Source organism: Quercus lobata, chromosome 1 (assembly GCF_001633185.2).
Source record: "Quercus lobata isolate SW786 chromosome 1, ValleyOak3.0 Primary Assembly, whole genome shotgun sequence".
Taxonomy (NCBI): domain Eukaryota; kingdom Viridiplantae; phylum Streptophyta; class Magnoliopsida; order Fagales; family Fagaceae; genus Quercus; species Quercus lobata.
In genome coordinates this window covers 29576101-29596359 of record NC_044904.1, presented here as the reverse complement: position 1 = coordinate 29596359, position 20259 = coordinate 29576101, and the positions used below count along the sequence as shown (strand labels likewise).

General features: G+C 34.2%; 1 protein-coding gene across 1 annotated transcript; it reads right to left on the bottom strand.

Annotated features, from left to right (window-relative positions):
- Positions 1 to 15456: 15456 nt before the first annotated feature.
- Positions 15457 to 19955, bottom strand: LOC115952216 (receptor-like protein kinase FERONIA). Its single transcript, XM_031069298.1, has 2 exons — positions 18956 to 19955; positions 15457 to 15698 (listed from the first exon to the last, which is right to left on the bottom strand). Exons 1-2 carry the CDS (start codon positions 19953 to 19955, stop codon positions 15457 to 15459), a joined length of 1242 nt encoding a protein of 413 aa, XP_030925158.1.
- Positions 19956 to 20259: the final 304 nt, after the last annotated feature.

The window sequence follows — 20259 nt, the reverse complement described above, 5'->3', positions numbered from 1 at the left end:
AATCCAAATGAAATGCTTAATAAATTGAATTAGGGTTTATCACATGCACACACACTTTAAATTCAACATACAAATTGATTGATAACATATTGGATGATGTAATATAAATGTTGGCCACTATAGTCTAGAAAATCGGTTTCACTGGGCAATGTGGGTGCCTAACACCGTCCCACCTTATAACATAGTTTCCGAGCTTAGATCAAGGGTTAATAGATCAAATACTTATCCATGCAATTTTCGATTTTTAGATTGTAACTAGGAAACAAAGTCATGTACTTTATCTTAGATTGTATTTAGGACCAAAACCATGTAATTTTCTATGATCAATGTAAATTCAATTTCAAATAAATAAAATGAGGAATTTTTTAATTTTGGTTTTCTTATTTTTTTCAATAATTAAATAAGTGGTGACTTCATTATAAAACATTTAATCTAAAGGGGAAAATATAACTAGTCGAACCTCTATTTTGAGAGATAATAACACGACTCCACCCATTCACGTGGGTTTGCCCCAAAATTATAAAAAAAGGAGCCGGGAGCGCGGTCTCTCACTGCGTTACACATGGAACTCGAGTACCCAAAAAGTGGTAAATTCCAACATATTCCTGAAACAGTGGTAGATTGATATATATTTTGGTAAACAATGCTATTGTGCCATTTTGACCTACTTTTAACATCTTCCAAACATTTAGCTTGTGCATGTGCATGAGCTAGTATCTATTTTTCCCTCCAAAATTCTAACAACCTAGCACATATAAATTTTGCTACAACATTATGGCATATGTGAAATGAACCCTTAGGCTTGTTTGGCCTTGTGCCATGTCACCATGTGTTGTCAACATAGTCATTATAATGCATTAGACTCCTATATTATTTTATTTTCTAACTAGCTAAATGATTCTCAAGATTCCAATTCTTAAGAATTTGATTTATTTTAAAATTTAGTACAATACTTAAAATTTTTTTTTCTACCCTAAGTACATATCTTTCATTTCCAATTTATACAAATATGTTACATTGTTTTGATAATTGTCAATTCATTGTTAGGCCATGCCTTGTATCAATTGTTTTTGTTTTTAGTTAGATAGATGCCCCACTATAAATGGAGCGTAACCTATAAAAAGTTGTAAGAGAGAGAGAGGAAAAAATAAAAACAAAGAAGAAGCTCAAAATGGAATTTATTTTTTTTTTTTCCAAATTTGAATTGAATCCTAAATATACAAAATGTAAGAGCATCCACATTGGTGGAGATATTTTTTTAGCTATTTGGCACCATAAAAAGTTACTTTATCTATTTCACCTACTCACTTTACAAAACATCCATCATCAGTGGATCTATTTTAGCATTCAATACAATAAAATAATATAAACATCATGATAAAATAATATTGTAAGGTTGAATTTAATCAACCATATGTTGGCTTTATTCCGTGACAAATTTGCTTGTAATACAGCATTTAGAAACGCTGTATATAGGTGGGAATCATGTAAGGGTAGTGTGTGAGAGAGTGTGAAGAAATGCTCAAGACTATGCAGTGAAGTAGGGACTCGCGGCTGGATCTTGCGGGTGACTCGCGCTGCAAGCCGCCAGAAGCAACACACGTGCAGAGCATGCAGGGGAGTTGAACAGTCATGCCAGTTGGAGCACTACAGGACAAAAATCCAGACTGACCACTCAGTTAGCTCGCGGCTTGAACTCGCGACTTAGTCAAGTTGCGAGGTTAAGTCGCCAGCTAACCCTGTTTTTGAAAATCTGACTCATCGCATTCCATTCTCACACCAGTATAAATACCCCTCATTCCCACAAAATATGGGTAGCTATTCAGAAAGAAAAACCCTAAGAGAGGTTTCTTCAAAACACCCATCCAATTAGAGAGAGCTACTCATTCTTAGAGAGAAATCTTTGTAGTCTCTTCTCATTCCCTCTCTCATTGTCATACCTATTGAGAGGAGATTTCTATCCAAACACTACCCACACCCATTTAGAGTGTTGAGAGTTTTTAGAGCTTTGGAAAGCATTGGAAGATGCCAAGGATGGCGGATGCTATGGATTATAGCGGAATCCGGTAAGCTAGAAAAGAAAAAGGTTCGGCGCAACCTCGTTGGAGCAAGAAGCTTGGAGGGCTTAGTTACATCGGGTAGATTAGGCTTGGAGGGTCTATTACTGTTCATGTATCCCAACTACATTTTCTAGTGGATTATTGACCGCTTGGAGGGCGGCGGAGAGGTTTTACGCCGAGGGTTTCGGTTTCCTCTTCGATAACACATCGTGTGTTGTACTTGTGTTTGCATCTATCTTCCCTTTATCTTTGCCTTTTATTTTCTGCTGTGGATGTGATTTTAAATTGGCTTAGATTATTTTCCAATTCTGTTTTATAACTTTTGTTCATTTTCTGCATACTAGTTGTTTGACATAAAACTTGAATTGGTTAATTTGTAAATTGGGGGTCTAAACGTTCAAGGGTGTTTTTACACTATTTGAACTTTCAATTAGTATCAGAGCGGGTACACTTGTTTTGGTTTTATTACCTAAGTGTGATCCTTGACCCCTTGTGTGTTTTTCCATGGATAATGCTTTGTATGCTTCTATGGGTATTGTTGATTGTAACATGTCATGTGTTTGTGAAAATGCCTCTATGAGTGTTAATCCTCATAATTGTGATGACATGTTACTTGAATCTATGGGTGTTGTTGATAAACTCTTAAAGAAAGGAGCTAAGAAGTTTCAAAAGAATTTAAGCAAGTTAGTTTGTGAAGAGGATGATTTGATTGCTAAACTCAATGAATCCAACAAATTGGTTGAGAAATATAAGAATCTTGCTGAAATTTTTCTTGAAAAGCTGAAAGAGTTTGAATGTTTAAATAAGGACTTGGATGCTAAACTTGTTTTGTCTAACAAACTTTTTGATGATCTTAAATCTGAAAATAAATCTCTTAAGATGCATGCCAAGTGTTTGATTGCTAAACCTGTTACTAAAATGGAAGAAAATATATGTTGCAATCATGTTGTGGTACCCGATTTTGTGCCTATTGTGTGTTCTATTTCAAAGAACAAATCGGTGTACATTCCTCCACACAAAAGAAATCAAAAAGTGGAGGGAAAGGCTCTTAAGCCTAAGCCTCTATTTAGGTCCCAATCTAGGGAATTGAGTGAATCTAAGTTTGTTCCTACTTGCCACCATTGTGGTGTGATCGGTCACATAAGACCCCAATGCCCCAAGTTAAAAAGAGAACAAACCTTTGTTGTTAGATCCCTTCCCAAAAAGCCTAATGGACCTAAATAAATTGTTTGTCACCATTGTGGTGCCTTTGGTCATCTAAGACCTCATTGCTCTAAGTTTCAAGCTCTTAAGAGAATCAAAAGAAAAGAGAAACTTGAGCTTTTTTGGAAGTTGTGCTCTGAAAGCTAAACCGGATTGGATTGAAAATGGTAAGTTGTTGAAGAAAGTGGTTAATGCTCTTACCTCCTTGTCTATGTGCATCTCCGGTTTTCATTCTTCCAACCCTCATCTCACTTCCCATGAGACACTCATTTCAAACAATCATTCCGTTTGGATGAGGAAGGGTTCCTATGGTTGAGCTTTTGCTCTTTTGGTCCTTGATCTAATTCTTTTGATTTTTGTAGGACCCTTCATGCATTTAATGTCATATCTTCATGCATTTTGTGCATCTTGCATTTATTTGTATGCATTGTTTTGTTTTTGATCTTACTTTTATATTTTAGTTTTGTGTGAGTAAAAAATCCAAAACCACATAAAAAGTGAAAAATTCCAAAAAGTTTGATCGTATATGTTTGAGCACATATCACATGTGAGTTTGGCCTTGTACCTTTGTACAAATAGCTTTGTGCATTTACGAGCTTAGTTTGTTATTTTTGCACTTATATCTTTGTGGGAAAAATCTTTACGTCTTTGTGTGATTGTTGTAAATCGATCTTCAAACTTGTCATGAATGATTAGTCAATAGTCATGTTGGTTTTGATACTTGCGTAGACTTGTGCTTATATCTCTTCCCACTCTTTTATTTTTATTGCTTAAAAAGCTCAATAAATGTAAATCTCAAAATGAAAAGAGATAATGAGCTGCAAAAGCCATCGCACATACTAGTATTCGACTAGGAAAAGGGGAAAGCGACTTATATGAAAATGTATGATGCCCAAAAAGCCAAAGGCTTGTTCATCAAATTGAAATATCACAAATCTCAAGCATCGATTTCAAAATGAGATATTTTGATTCAAAATGATCAAATGTTATGAATTGTAAAGAAGTCAAATGAAAAGCTTCAACGTATGTAATCATTTTCTCGTGGGAGGTTATATATGTTCATTTTTATAATTGAGATAGACCACTTGACTTAGCACTAGTTGTGTATGACTTGATTGAATTGATCATTGAAGCTTCACTCTAGACTAAGGATTATTCCACATTTGATACACACACACAACACACATGCCTAATGTTCAATGAATGTCTTATTCATTTGTTAAGATTGTACTTGTCTAAATGTGATGTGTGTGTGCTCTATCATATATTGATTAATCCAAAAAGATTTTTGATCATTTTATATGTTTTTGGAAGTGATTTTTATCATTTTTTGTGTTTATGTTTCGTGCTTACTTTGTTTTTCAATGTTTAAACATGTTCTGTTTTGAAAAACAAGTGTCAGAATTTTTGGCCACTCATTTTGGCTACTTGCGTGAGTTGCCAACAAGCTGCCAGTTTTGGCTACTCGGTTTGGTGACTTGCAAGCTGCGAGTTTAAGCTGCGAGTTCATATAGAGGGGTTTCGCGACTCACTCATGACTCGGCTCGCGACTCGCCAGTCGCGAAACGCCTAGAATTAGCTTTTTAAAGAGCTTTTTCGTGGGAAATAAACCCCTCTTTCAATATTTTTACATCAAAACCCAACCAATTTGGATGGTCTTTTCATTCCATTAACATTTCTAAGGTATGTATAAACTCTTTTCATTAATTTTGATCCTTAGATTATATTTTGGAGAGTTTTGTGCTCTTGGTTGGGATTTTTATCATAGGGGTTGGGAAAACTTAATTCTTTGTCAAATTTCTTCATGGGATTGGTTTCTTTTGCTAATTTGCATTAGATGTTGGCCCCTTGTGGCAAAAAGAACATGTATTAATAGTGGATTTCATGATGTTCATGCATTGTTTCACTTTATTGTTCATAGTGTGCATGCTAGGTGTTTGATAAAATGCCTCTTAGACATTTTCTCGCTTGTTTGGACTCCGATGAGTACCAAACTTTGGGGTTTCTCATGTTTCCTCATTAGGAACATGTTTGGTTCATTGGTTGTGTATTTAACACACCTTGCCCCACATGTGCATTTTTCATGCATTGGTCATGCATTGCACTTAGCCACCTCTTGCATACACCTTTGCTACCCTTGTCATGCATTAGTCTAGACCTTGCTTCTTCATCCTAGCATGTCATGTCTACCTTATACTCTGTAGCATTTTACATTGTCTTAGGTTTGAGCTTCATTTTCTCATTCTTCTTGCATCCCTCATGCATCATTAGCATTGTTCGTACCTTCATCTCTTGCCCTCGTTTCTTCTTGACCCTTTGTCTATTCCTGACAAAAAGGGGGAGAGTATACTCTAAAGAGTATACCGGAGTGTTTTGTCATTTTTATATGACTCTTGTGCACATCCTTTGGGGGAGAAATTCTATTTCTCATGCACATTTGTATGGGGAAAGATATTCTATAGGGGAGATGCATATACCAAGGGGGAGAAGACATTGAGATAATAAGAAAACTTTGTTTTGTTTATTTCTCTTTATGTTTGTTTTCTTGTATTGCATCAATTTTGTGTTTTGGACATGCATATATCCCTATGCTATTGTGCTCCATTGAATGCTTGTTCGGATGATCATTTCTTTGCTATGTGATCATTGTAGTCATTTCTATATGACTGTTTTCGTGTATGATCAAGTTGCTCACATGTCTCATCATGTTTACTTGATTGTAATTTACTTGTTACATTATATTTGTCCTTTTATTACTTGCTTTACCTTGAGGGTCTAATGTATTTTGTGCAAGTGTTTCAGGTTACAAGTATATATGTTCCAAGTGCATCATAGCTTCTCATCACTTTGAAGGGGAGAAACTTTAAGCACTTTTAGTTTATATTGTTTAAGTTTATATTCAGTATTTTGTGTTTTGTACCCATGTTGCTTATGTAAGCTTTTAGGGTTATGTTTTATGCATATTTGTAGGCTTTATGGTTTGTACCATGCTTTATGTAGCCTTTTATGTTTTGTTTAAATCAATACTTCTATCTAAATGTCATGCATTTTCTTTTAAGTACTGTCACTCTTGTGCCCTTGTAGGATTGTTCCTAAATGCATATACTTAGTGTATTATGTATTGGTTGAGTGTTGGGCATACAAGTAACTTGCATTGTTCTTGTTAGCTTGTATGTTCAAGTGTTCATTCCAAGTGTGAATGAACATTGTGGTCACTACCTTATAGTGATTGCTTGTTTGATCAAGCCATGGTTTGTTTCTTAACTCCATCTTTGCTTGATCACATCATGCCTGCTTCATATGCATTTCATGTTTTTCTGCATACAATGATCATTGTGTATTGTTGTGTTTCAGGAGATTCATGTTCATATGATTCAAGAGCTTCACAGCTTCTAGATTTAGGTGTGAGTGAGTTTTGCCATTGTTCCCAAACTCACATTTAAGTCTAGAGTCTGTTTTTGGGTGTTTTGTCACGGAATAGCCAAAGGGGGAGATTGTAAGGTTGAATTTAATCAACCATGTGTTGGCTTTCCGTGACAAATTTGCTTGTAATACAGCACTTAGAAACCCTGTATATATGTGGGAATCATGTAATGGTAGTGTGTGAGAGAGTGTGAAGAAATGCTCAAGATTGTGCAGTGAAGCAGGGACTCGCGGCTGGATCTCGCGGTTGCAAGCCGCCAGAAGCAGCACACGTGCAGAGCATGCAGGGGAGCTGAACAATCATGCCAGCTGGAGCACTACAGGACAAAAATCCAAACTGGCCACTCAGTTAGCTCACGGCTTGAACTCGCGACTCAGTCAAGTCGTGAGGTTAAGTCGCCAGCTAACCCTGTTTTGGAAAATCTGACTCATTGCATTCCATTCTCACACCAGTATAAATACTCCTCATTCCCACAAAATATGGGTGGCTATTCAGAAAGAAAAACCCTAAGAGAGGTTTCTTCAAAACACCTACCCAATTAGAGAGAGCTACTCATTCTTAGAGAGAAATTTTTGTAGTCTCTTCTCATTCCCTCTCTCATTGTCATACCTATTGAGAGGAGATTTCTATCCAAACACTACCCACACCCATTTAGAGTGTTGAGAGTTTTTGGAGCTTTGTGAAGCATTGGAAGATGCCAAGGATGGCGGATGCTATGGATTATAGCGGAATCCAGTAAGCTAGAAAAGAAAAAGGTTCGGCGCAACCTCGTTGGAGCAAGAAGCTTGGAGGGCTTAGTTACATCGGGTAGATTAGCCTTGGAGGGTCTACTGCTATTCATGTATCCCAACTACATTTTCTAGTGGATTATTGACCGCTTGGAGGGCGGCGGAGAGGTTTTACGCCGAGGGCTCGGTTTCCTCTTCGATAACACATCATGTGTTGTCCTTGTGTTTGCATCTCTCTTCCCTTTATCTTTGCCTTTTATTTTCTGCTGTGGATGTGATTTTAAATTGGCTTAGATTGTTTTCCAATTCTGTTTTATAGCTTTTGTTCATTTTCCGCACACTAGTTGTTTGACATAAAGCTTAAATTGGTTAATTTGTAAATTGGGGGTCAAAACGTTCAAGGGTGTTTTTACACTATTTGAACTTTCAAATATATCTACTATAATTAATAAAATGATATATCCATTACAATAAACAACAATCACAACCACCGCAACCGCTACTGCTGCCACTATTGCCGCCTGATAGCAAATAATCGTCTAGTTTAACAAGTAATTTTTTTAACCCCAAATTATACTTATACAATTTTTTTTTTTTTTTTACTAAAACAATTTCTCAATCATCATGATAGCAAATAATCATCTAGTGTAACAATAATATTTTGTTTTAACATAAAACCCAATAAAATAATATATCAAACCCAATAAAAATTAATTTCCCTATAACCCACAGCACAACGATGATCATCCACAACCCATAGCAACCATCAAAACCACCATGATCACCCACTAGTTCACATCACCCATAGCACCATCAAAGCCCAAAACCACCATGATCCACCACCGACAACCAATCAAAAATAAAAAATCCACTATGATCAACCCAACCAAAAACCCACTAGATCCATCCACTGTTGACAAAATCCACAGTGATCAACCCAACTGAAAACCCAGATCAAACTCGAACAACCACCGCCAATCCATTGTGATTAACCAAACCAAAAACGCAAACCAAACACAATCAACCACCATGACCAAAAACCCAAACCATATCAACATTGCAACCCATGAGCCCAAAAATTAGATCAAGGGCAAGATGGGTCTGTGGCGTGGGTTGGCAGAGTGGGTCAAGGGAGTGGGCTAGTGATATTGAGCTTCGGGGTAGGCTGGTGGTGGTGAGACTCTCGGTAGTGGAGAGAGTTGAGAGAGAGAGGTGAGAGTTGTGAGAGTTGAGAGTTGAGAGAGAGGTGATAGATATGACGGGATGAGTAAAAGAAATAGAAAAAAAAAACAAATAAATAATATTTTAATAGGAGGTAGAATAAAAAATTATTTTTATTTTTATTTTTTGCTTTCAGCTATAGTGCACAGCCATATATAGCTGTGAATTGTAGCAATGTAGGTAAAAAATTTACCTATACCACCACCATTGCAGCACCCTTTTTGTATATGGTGGTGCTAAAAGTAAATTTTTAGCTTTTTAGCACCACCATTGTGGATGCTCTAATAGAACAATTTGTTGGACTTTATTGAAAGAGAAAGTACTTTTCAAATTCTACTACTTAAAAAAGTGAGAGGTATATATGTTTTTGTTTTTGTTTTTTTTTTTTTTCTTTTATTTTGTTTTTTAGTGGAAAATGACATCAATAGGGGAAAGGCAGTTTTTGCAGGAGCCTAGCGATCTATTGTCCCCACAACTTGACTCTTTTGCTCTGCCCATGCTTATTCAAGTTTAGATTTGATCCAAGGGTGAATTTGCATTTTTCATCCAAGAAAGAAATCACATCATCAAGATACAATATTACATTGTACACCCTCGTGTCAAGTGCTAATTCAATAAGAATTCATCTCTTCATGCTGAGATTTCTACAATTTGATATTTAGTAATGCTACAAATACAAAAAGTTTCATTATAAGTGAGTTTTCAAATTTTTATGACTTCTTATTTAAGCCCATTACTAACATCACTTTTTAATCAATCAATAACAACTTGTGTTGCCAGTAATTATGAAATTTGTTGTAACCCTATTCTCTAGAGCTATTGTTTGATATTATATCTTAAATAACCATATTATAGATTGAACATGAGTGTTGGGTTGTAGAGTCTGACTAATTGGGCTTACTAAACGGGGCCTCATAAGGCTATTAGTTATCCTAACTAGCACAAGTTTTATACATTTATGTGTAAGGAATTTTTTTTTTCTCTCAACAGTTAAAATAGGTAGAAAATATCATTTTGGTCCCTATAGTTTGATGTTACAGTTAATTTAGTCTTTTTTATTTTTAATTTGATATCTTATTCAACCATCAAAGATTTTACCAGTTGAGTTAACTGGAACTCATAATAAATTTTTTTTTTTTTGATATTTTAAAAATGTCATGTTAGCATCTAAATGAAAAAAATAAAAACATTAAAAAAATTAACAATTTTTATTCTAAATTAAAAAGAGTTTTTTTTTTTTGTTTTTTTTTATTCCAAATTAAAAAGAGTTAATACTAAAGAAGTGGGTGAGTACTGTTTGGTGAGAACTGAAATAATAATACCAAATAAAACGTATCACATTACACTAGAAAAGGAGACATCAATTATTAGAAAATTTGCAAGTGGAAAAGAATTTATATGGCATATGACTGATTTCTTTATAGCAAAAAATAAAAAAGAAAAAGAAAAGAAATCGACTTTTGATATAATATATATCCTTAGTTATTTCATACAAGGAAGTCAATACCGTATTAGAGGCTGTATCGGTTTGGCCAACGGTACGATATATTTCAGATACCGGTCAATATCGATGTACCGTTTCAGGTTTACTACTATTTTATATATTTAATATATACACACACACACACACAAAATCTCTATTTACCATAAAACATTACATCAAAAATCCCTATTTACCATAAAACATTACTTCAATTGTTCATTGCATACCAAAAAAAAACACACGATATAAAAAACAGAAAACTTAATTGTTCATTACATACAAAGAAAACAAATGATACAAATAATTAAGTTAACACAAATTACATAGTGTCATCTACTATATTTAAATATATATATATATATATATGTTAATAAATTTAAAAGTATATATATTATTTGTATATTTATAAATTCAATTATTTGGTAAAAGTTAATCTGTTAAGCAGTTAAACTATTTAAGCTTATAGGTTTATTTAAAAAAAATAAGACCAAAAAAAAGAAAATCAACAAAAAGGTTTAGATGAGATAATTAAAAAGATAATAAGTGGGATGGATTTGGTAGAATCAAACAATGTTATGAATACCGTTTCGGTGACCGTTTTGGTTTATCTATTGGAATGGAATATTTCGGTACTGACCTATTTCGGCGTACCGTTTTATACTGTTTCGGAATTACTCGCTAATATATATATATATATATATATATATAATTACAATTATTTTGACATTAACTAATAAACTCAATAGAGAGGTTTGAAAAGAAATCTTAGTCAACGTTGATTGACATTGTTTTGGAGTCACTGTGTGTGTTAAGATCAACAGCTGTTTCTTCCGATTCGGTATCTAATTTCCGACCGAAACCTAATATATTTCCTGGTACGGCTGAAACAGGTCCGGCATGGCCGGTAATTTAACCGACACGAAACACCTACGTTTCTGTACCGATGTGTATAGTTTTCCATTGGTTTTTCATCCAAAAGGCACTAACCTGATATTATATTAATATTAACCTATGGTTATATATCAGGAGAGCATTTATTTTAATTTAATGTCAAGGAAAAAAATTTCATCACTTTTCTAAAAAATACTTTAAAATGTTATATTTAGAAAAATATTATTTTCGCATGAACTTAACTTTTATTAAACCCTAATTTAGGGGCTGTACATGTACTTCTGACTTGAAAAAAATTTATATATAAAATGATTTTTTACTTATTTAATTTACCCTTAAAATAATTATACACTTTGGCTTAAATCTTGCACCACCACCACCTGATCACATACTAATCATAGATTAGCCAAACTGAAAATAAAAAAACAACACAGATCGACCTATTTCAAAGCCAAACAACAATACAAATCATATCTCTCTCTCTCTCTCTCTCTCTCTCTCTCTCCAACTCTAAAAGTAAAGTGTGAGCGTTTGTAAGTTGTGAGCGTCTCTCTCTTTATTATAAATTTATATTATATATTGTATGTGAGTGTGTGTTCGATACTAATTGTGTGTTATTTATTTATTATTTTCATTATAAATGTTATGTGCGAATGAGTGCATATATAGTATAAACATAATATGACTTTATATAATTTAATAATTAAGAAATATATAGGATTTATTATATATGTGCATATTGTTATCATGTTATAATAATTAACTTTTTGTTATAAAGTTAGTGATTCAAGAAAAAAATAGTAAAGTTGGTGATTGTTCAAACATTTTATTGGTTAAGTAGACACTTAGAGTGTGTTTGTTTGGAGGTGAAATAAGGTAGACGGAAAACTTTGAAGAGAAAATAGAAAGAAAAACTTTTTTGAGTGTGTTTGGTTGGGTAGGGAGGAAGGAAAATAAATGGTGGGCCTGGATGTTTTCTCCCCGGGCCCACCAAAAAATTTTCTCCCCAAATGGAGAGAAGGCAAAAGGAAGAAAATAAGGCTGTTTAATGAACAAAAATGCCCATGTCCAGTTCTTTTCTCTCTCTTTTTCCCTTTTTTTTTCTTTTGTTTTTTATTTCCTGTGGGTGGGCACATTGCCTTTTTTTTTTGGGTTGTGGATGTAATAGTTGTTTTGTTTTTCTTCTTCTTTTTTTTTTTTTTTTTTTTTTTTTAACTTGACATGATTTTTTTTTTGGACAAGATTTTTATTTTTTAATAAATTGGGTGATTGCTTTTTTTTTTTTTTGGTTGTTTGTCACTTTTCTATTTTAATTGGCCATCATTTTTTAACAAGGGTGTATGAGTAAATTTATACAAACTCATTTTTTCCATCCCTCCACTTTTCCACTTCCAACTAAACAAAAAGGAGAGAAATTAAAATCTTTTCTATTCTCACACTTTTCCACCCCTCCAACCAAATAGACCCTTAATGTATTATTTATATATAAATGAGTATGCTTGGGTTGTTCAATACTGTAATTAATACAATGCAAGTCATCATTGAAGTATCCAATAAGAGAAACAAGGTGGCCATGGCAAAGTTTAGAAAGCATCTCGATCTCAGTCTTGAACTCCTGAGCACCTTATCGAGACTCAGGGTTCAAGCACTTGATTGCCACAATCATACTCTCATTGATGAAACCCTTATATACATATCCAAAACCACCTTGGCCGATATGTTGGGAAATTGCCTCAAATTCCAATTGTGACTTGGAAAGTCAATTAAGTTTCCTTGTTGGGTTTCCTTGTTATAGAAGGAAAGACTATTTCTTGGTGTGGAAGGAAGTTTATTCCTTATTAAAGAGGTAATGTATTCCTAGTCCAAAAGGGAATAGACTCCTTGTTAAAGAAGTAATGTATTCCTAGTCTAAGAGGGAATAGTAACAGAGTCTTATAAATAGAAAATACTACAAAGAATTTGATGGCTTTGACTCAAGGGTCCTTCCTATGGGGAAAGGGAAAATAGAGCTTGAAACCAAGAGAGAGAAAATGGATTTTCGCTTGAGAGGAACACAAGAAGGAGAGACTAAGGTACTACCACCTTCGAGAAGATACAAAGAGAGTATTTGCAAGAGCAAAGAAAGAGGAAGCCACACAAGAAAGAAAAAGAAGAGAGAACAACCAAGAGGGAGCCACGTGGAGAAGAAAATAAAAATGAGAGAGCAAAAGGATTGCCGCCTTTGAAAGAGATAATTAGTGTGTGTGAGAGAGGAAAGAAAAATAAGAGAGATTTTTCTTTAGTCGTGAGACATACACAAAAATTTGTAATTGATTTGATAATAGTGAAATTATTCGGAGTTTGTCTCGTGGTTTTTTCCCTTTAAGAAGAAAGGGTTTTTCACGTAAATATTTGTGTTCTTGTGTGTAATTATTATTTTGGATTGCTAATATTGTTGATAATATTATTTGGGTCCCAACACGATAATCAGTTGTTGGTGGAAGTTATCAGTCGCTATTTTGATTTGGTCTATTGAGAACTGGCGGCATAGTTCTTCGGGTAATGATGAAGCCTTCTTCCTTGTTGACTTTCCTTTGTATGTATCATGCCAGCAGCAGCACTTTGATAGTTGATAATAATAAATGTAGTGCCCGGATTTCCTTAATTTCAAGAGAACCATGCAACACACTAAAGTGAGTACCACTAAGACCCCCAGACCACTTCCAATTGCAATGAATAATGTTTTCTTTTTTTTGGACTCCTTGGTTGAAGAGGCAGCAGGTAGAGAGGGTAGCATTTGATTAGGTCCTGCGAGGTTACCATCTGGGTTGCTCAGTTTGAACACTTCCACACAGGGACGGAGTAATACACAGGGACCGGAGTTATTCTTGGACCTAGGGGGGCAGTGGCCCCCCAGATTTCAAAAAAAAAAAAAAAATTAGTATATATATAATATATTATTTTTAGTAATTTGTTTCAATAAAATTTCACTTTACCCCCTTAATAATATTATTGATATTTTTAAATGCTATTAAAAAAAAAAAAATAGCTCAACAACAAAAATTAAGTCCAAAAAAAAAAAAAAATAATAATAATCAAAGCCAGTTCTAATTAGATATCTACCTAGCTTAGGAGTAGGAAACACCTAACTTACCTCACACATATAATAAAAGGGAAAAAGAAGGGGATTTCTAAGCGATAAAGGAAAACCTAACTTACAGCTGAACACAGAGGAGAGGAATTCAGTAGCCAGCGGCAGAAGAAGCAAAGGTATCCCTCTCAAGTCTCATCTTATATTGAATTCTTGTTTAGGATGACTTACTTTTAATAATGTGTTGACACTTGACACTGTGACTTATAAAAAAAACTTAAGAGAGAGCACAGAGCAACTAAGCAACTAGCATACGGAGTCAGCCAATCAAGGACATTGGGGCTGGGAGCCTGGGACGGAGAGACCTGAGACTCAAAGATAGAACATACTAGAGAGAAAGAGTCAAAAGAAAGGTAAAAATCTGATCCAAGACCCATCTTTGTCTTTAGCATTCTTTTATAAATGAAAAGGTTGGATCTGACAAAACACAACACCACACGCAACAGTCAACACATATTGCTATTGATGTTTTGTAATTATTTTTTTGGTAGTTTTGTCTTTAGCAATAGCCTGTGATGTTTTGTGATATTTTTATTTTATTTTAAATTTTTTTTGTAGTTTTGTCTTTAGTGTTTTTGTCTATTAGTTAGTGTCTTTTATATAGGTATTAACTTGTGTAAATATTAGAAATTTGGTAAGGCGTTATTCACTGCACCTGGTAAAATTACTAAGGCGAAGTGACTCAACTTTCTTGCACAAAAACTGTGCCTCCTATTCCACAATAAGATTTATTGGAAACACCCTTTAATCCATACTGATTTTTAGATCAAAGGAAGCTTATAAGAGGTACTTCTTAAAATCAGAATAAACAAAATTTAAAAACAGGTAAACAAACAAATAGGGAGAAACCCATCAGCCAAAAAAATTTAATTCAAAATAAAATTGAGATTTGAGAGAGAGATTTGAAGCTTTGCTATGACCCATCTTTTAAAACATTAAAGTTGGATAAATAATTAAAGAGATTATTTGTAACTTTAAAATTTATTGGTTAGTTGTTGAATGTTTGTGTGCATAGTATTTGTCTATTGTGTGTAATGATTGTAGATTATTGACCATATAATAACATAACAATAATGTTGTATATATATATATATATATATATTTTGTTGAACGTTTATTAAATGAATGTTTATTTGGAGTTTCAAATTATTATTTATTTATTTATTTTTGTTTATACTTCTGCTCCCCCTAATTCTAAGTTCTGACTCCGTCTCTGCATAGATGAGGATACCATTTGTCATGTATTCGTAGATGAGGATCATCTCACCGTAATCATTGCAGTATCCAATAAGAGAGACAAGGTGGCCATGGCGAAGTTAAGAAAGCATCTCGATCTCAATCCTGAACTCCCGAGCACCTTGTCGAGACTCAGGGTTCAAGCGCTTGATTGCCACAATCATACTCTCATCGATGAAACCCTTATATACATACCCAAAACCACCTCGGCCGATAATCAGTTCTTGGTGGAAGTTATCAGTCGCTATTTTGATTTGGTCTATTGAGAACCGGCGGCATAGTTCTTCACGTAATGATGAAGCCTTCTTCCTTGTTGACTTTCCTTTGTATGGATCATGCCAGCAACAGCACTTTGATAGTTGATAATAATAAACATAGTGCCCGGACTTCCTTAGTTTCAAGAGAACCATGCAACACACTAAAGTGAGTACCACTAAGATCCCCCACACCACTTCCAATTGCAATGAACACTGTTTTCTTTGTTTTGGACTCTTGGTTTTAGTAATTTTCAAATAATCATTGATAAACATAAATGTGATGTTAGTGGTGAGTCCATATTAGAACTAATAAGAATTTGTCACATTGATAGTTTGTAAAAATATTGTAAAATAATTTATGACTATAGTATTACTCTTTTGGAAATACGTGTGAGTAAAAAAGTGTGTGAAAATATATATTATGTTATTTAATTACTAAAAATGGACACTATATTACATTGCTTTTAAAATTTATTTACAGTAAAGTTTATTTTATCACGTAACCGGCTTTCTTAGAAAAAAAAAAAAAAAAAAAAAGAAGCATCAATTTATGATTGATATCAATGTATTAAAGATGATGAACTTACCAGAAGGCTCGCCGAATTAGAAAACTTGTTATTTTTAGCAACCAAAAAAAAAAAAAAAAATTGAAAGAGGTTGGTCTGGTGAGAAAGCGAGAGGTGTGTGGGGGAAGGGCAGTGAGAATAAGAGAGTGGGAATAAAAGCTGGCGGCTTAAAAAGGAGAGGAACAATTTCTTTTTCTTTAATACTATGGGTCTGTTTGGATAGAACTTATTTTGTTGAAACTGAAAACTTAAAACTGAAAACACTGTAGCAAAATAATTTTTAAATGTGTGAATAATGCTGTGGGACCCATTTTTAATGAAAAAGTTGATAAAAAGTGGAGTTTGTGGGACCCGTGAACAGTGCACAAGTGCACTGTTCACAGAGGACCGGGTCAACAATTGCTGCTGGGGAGAATAAAAAAAAAAAAAGAAAAAAAAGAAAACGTAGAAAACGTGAAACGTAGACGCGCAACGCTCTATACAAACACACACTATATAGATAGGTTGGTGGGCTAGGGTTTTCTAAACAAAGTCCAATCTCTTAAATTTTATTTATTTTTTTATTTTTTTTTTCAGCCCAAAGTTGCCACTCTCAATGCAAACCATTTATAAAAATTTTAATCTCCTTTTTATGTTGTGTAAAATACGTAATTAATAAAATAATAATCAATATGTTAATATTTGCAGGGTATTACACAAGTGTTGGATGGATTCCATTTTACTGTTTTTGCAATATCTTGCTTGTTTCAAGTCTTATTTCGACTTATGAGCCATTTTTTAAAGAGAATTCAATTGTTCATAATGTGAGTCCAAATTTATCAAGACTGAACGGTCAAATCTTGGTCAAACATTGGTTAGACCCAGGTCAACCGTGGCCGAACTTGGGAAAAGTAATAGAAAATGTCAATTTTAATACAAAATGATGAATTTTAGTAGATGAATAAAATTTTGAAGTTGTTTGACCCTCAGTTAATTCGATTAAAACTTGATCAACAAAGGATATTTTAGTCATTTTTCCCTTGGCATTTAAAATTGATAATTCCAACATTTGGTTGGGATAAGTAACATCAAATCTAACATTCTCCTGATCTTGGAATGAAAATATATTCTATTTTTATTTTTATTTTTTGCTCAAATTGGGATTTTACAGGCAAAACAAAGGTGAACAAAATACAGTATCGATTACCACCTTTGATCTACTCTAGTTTCTTTGGCTCTTGATTAACATGTATGCTTCTTTGATCACTAGTACACCTGTTGACAATGATAATTGCAGTGCCATTCAAATCACCCATAATGATGTCTTTTATTAACAAACATATTGAGATCAATTGTGATTTTATTTGTTTAACACTTCTAACAAGGGAGTTTTCACCTATTCTTAGTTTCCTCTTAAGACAAACTGTTGACTTGTTCACCAAGTCTCATCCATTTTTCCGTCTTCAGGATCTCGTCTCAAAAGTCAAGATGGATTCCTCCTTAATTAATTAAGACCTCGAGTTTGAGGGGGTAGTTTAGTATATACAGTACTATATTTTAGATGTCTATTCAATATATATCAGATCCATGATTGAGCTAAAGTTAAGGGAGCATTAATAAAATCTTTATTTTAGTCTCACTCAAGGGATTTTGTGTTTGATATATATCAACTCTATTGCGTATATAATCAACCCCTCACAATTTATTTGAATGTACAAAAACCATACAAATTATTTACAATATATACAAGCATAGGCTCATTCAACCTCAGCTCAACATTACCGAGCTTGTCAAATTAATGTCGAAATTGATTTCACAAATCAGCTTAATTCTCATCAGAAGATCGGCCAGACGTCTTGAATCCGAGGCGATTTCGAGCATTCACGTCCTCCCCACTTGCCACCAGGTAGTGCACTTAATTTTACTTTAAAAAAAATAAAAAAAATAAAAAATTCTCTCTATTTAAATGAAATTAATAAAATCCATTTCATTGTGTATATTTTATTTCCTGTCATTATTGGTGTACATGCTACTATGTCATTCAAAATATAAATGACGTTATATTGGAAATACATTTAAATTTATAATATAAATTTATTTTTGTTATTTGAATACAAAATTAGGTCAAATTCAGCTACCTATGAGGCAAAATCCAAATTCTCCTCAAAAATAGCAGATTTAAATATTTGAACCCAAAAATAAATTTTAAAATTCACAAATTGTAGTATTAGAGTCAGGTTAAGTCCGGAAACTTACTAAACTAGATTAATTCCCATTCCTACGTTGAAAACTTATAAATATAAATTCTGACATCCAGATAAGTGATACAAGCAGCTCTTTTAAGCAAATTCTTCACAAAAATGCAAATCCTACACTTAGTTATCCTTAATGAGTAGGTACACTTATGCAGTTATGCTGATCATCCACGCAATGATCAAAACTAAAATGTTTGTGATCTTGCTTAATAAAATTTAAAATCTCATCAACAAAATTAAAAGAAACGAATAATAAAATTTCAGTCATAAAACAAAAAATGAGAAATAATTACAGGTCTGCCGTATTGTGATATTAGTAGGGATCGAGCTGCAGAATTAATAGCATATTTTAATTATTTTAAAAAATTAATTAAAAAAAAAAGTTCTTGTCTAAGGCCCTGTACAGCATCAAATGCTAATGCAAAATATATACATTTCACAACCCCCACCCATGATACAGAATATATATAAGTAAAATACTCAAACATGAACTGGAAAGCAAAAAGTGATAGACTAACAAACTTGAGTCACATGAATTCACTGCCTTTCGGCCACATAACACTTCCAACAACACCACACCAAACGAGTACACATCGGTTTTCTCATTCACTTGCAGACGCCTTGCATAATCGGGATCCAAATATCCCGGTGTACCCTTAACATTGGTGGTAACAACAGCTTGATCCAAACCCATTTTGGACAATCCAAAATCTGAAACTTTAGCCCCCCATTTGTCATCCAATAGAATATTGGTGGCCTTCACATCGCGGTGAATGATAGGGTTTTTCATGCACGTGTGGAGGTAGTGCAAACCACATGCGGACCCAATGCATATCTCAAGTCTTTGTTTCCACGTGAGAGGATCGTTTTTGGTGTCAAATAGATGGTCACTGAGGGTACCATTTGTCATGTATTCGTAGATGAGAATCATCTCACTGTCATCATTGCAATATCCAATAAGAGAGACAAGATGGCCATGGCGAAGTTGAGAAAGCATCTCGATCTCAGTCCTGAACTCCCCAGCAGCTTGTCGAGACTCAGGGTTCAAGCGCTTGATTGCCACAATGTCTAAGATCCCCACACCACTTCCAATTGCAATGAATACTGTTTTCTTTGTTTTGGACTCCTTGGTTGTAGAGGCAGCAGGTAGAGAGGGCAGCATTTGACTAGGTCCTGCGAGGTTACCATCTGAGTTGCTCAGTTTGAACACTTCCACACCGTTTAAAATTGCATCGTCAGAAGTAGCTCCTGTATCAGGGTGTAGATCAATGGAGAGAACATGGTTGTTGTCCTCAACTCCCTTCTTTTGGATTTTTACTACATAGTCCTTGTAAAAAGGCGTAACGCGTTCATCGGTCCACAATATTACATCAGCACCTAATTCGGCTAACAGATAGTCTATATATATGATGAACCGTCTTTGGCCAACGAAGTATATAAGTTTGTCTATTTCACAGAAATGGAGCCTCACCAGGTAATGAAATCCCGAATCAACTGGTAATTCCCACGTCAAATTAGACATCTTGTTCTTGTTGCTATCTAAGCCCATTGTCCTTGCAGACCGATTACATCATCTGGTGCTGTGTAATTTGCTATTTTAGAGTAGTTGGGTATTAAAGATGCATTATGAATAGTTAAGCCTGAATTTTTGAAGTACTTTATATCCGGGGACCATTTTCTAAATAAGCCAGTGTCTTCTGTTGGTGATATCGAGTTCCCACCCACGTTTAATCGATAAACCATCTCGAGTGCCATGTTGTTGCTTATGTAGAACGTAGGACTTTGGCCTACACAAAGTGGGTTTATGGGTGCACCTTTTGGACTGT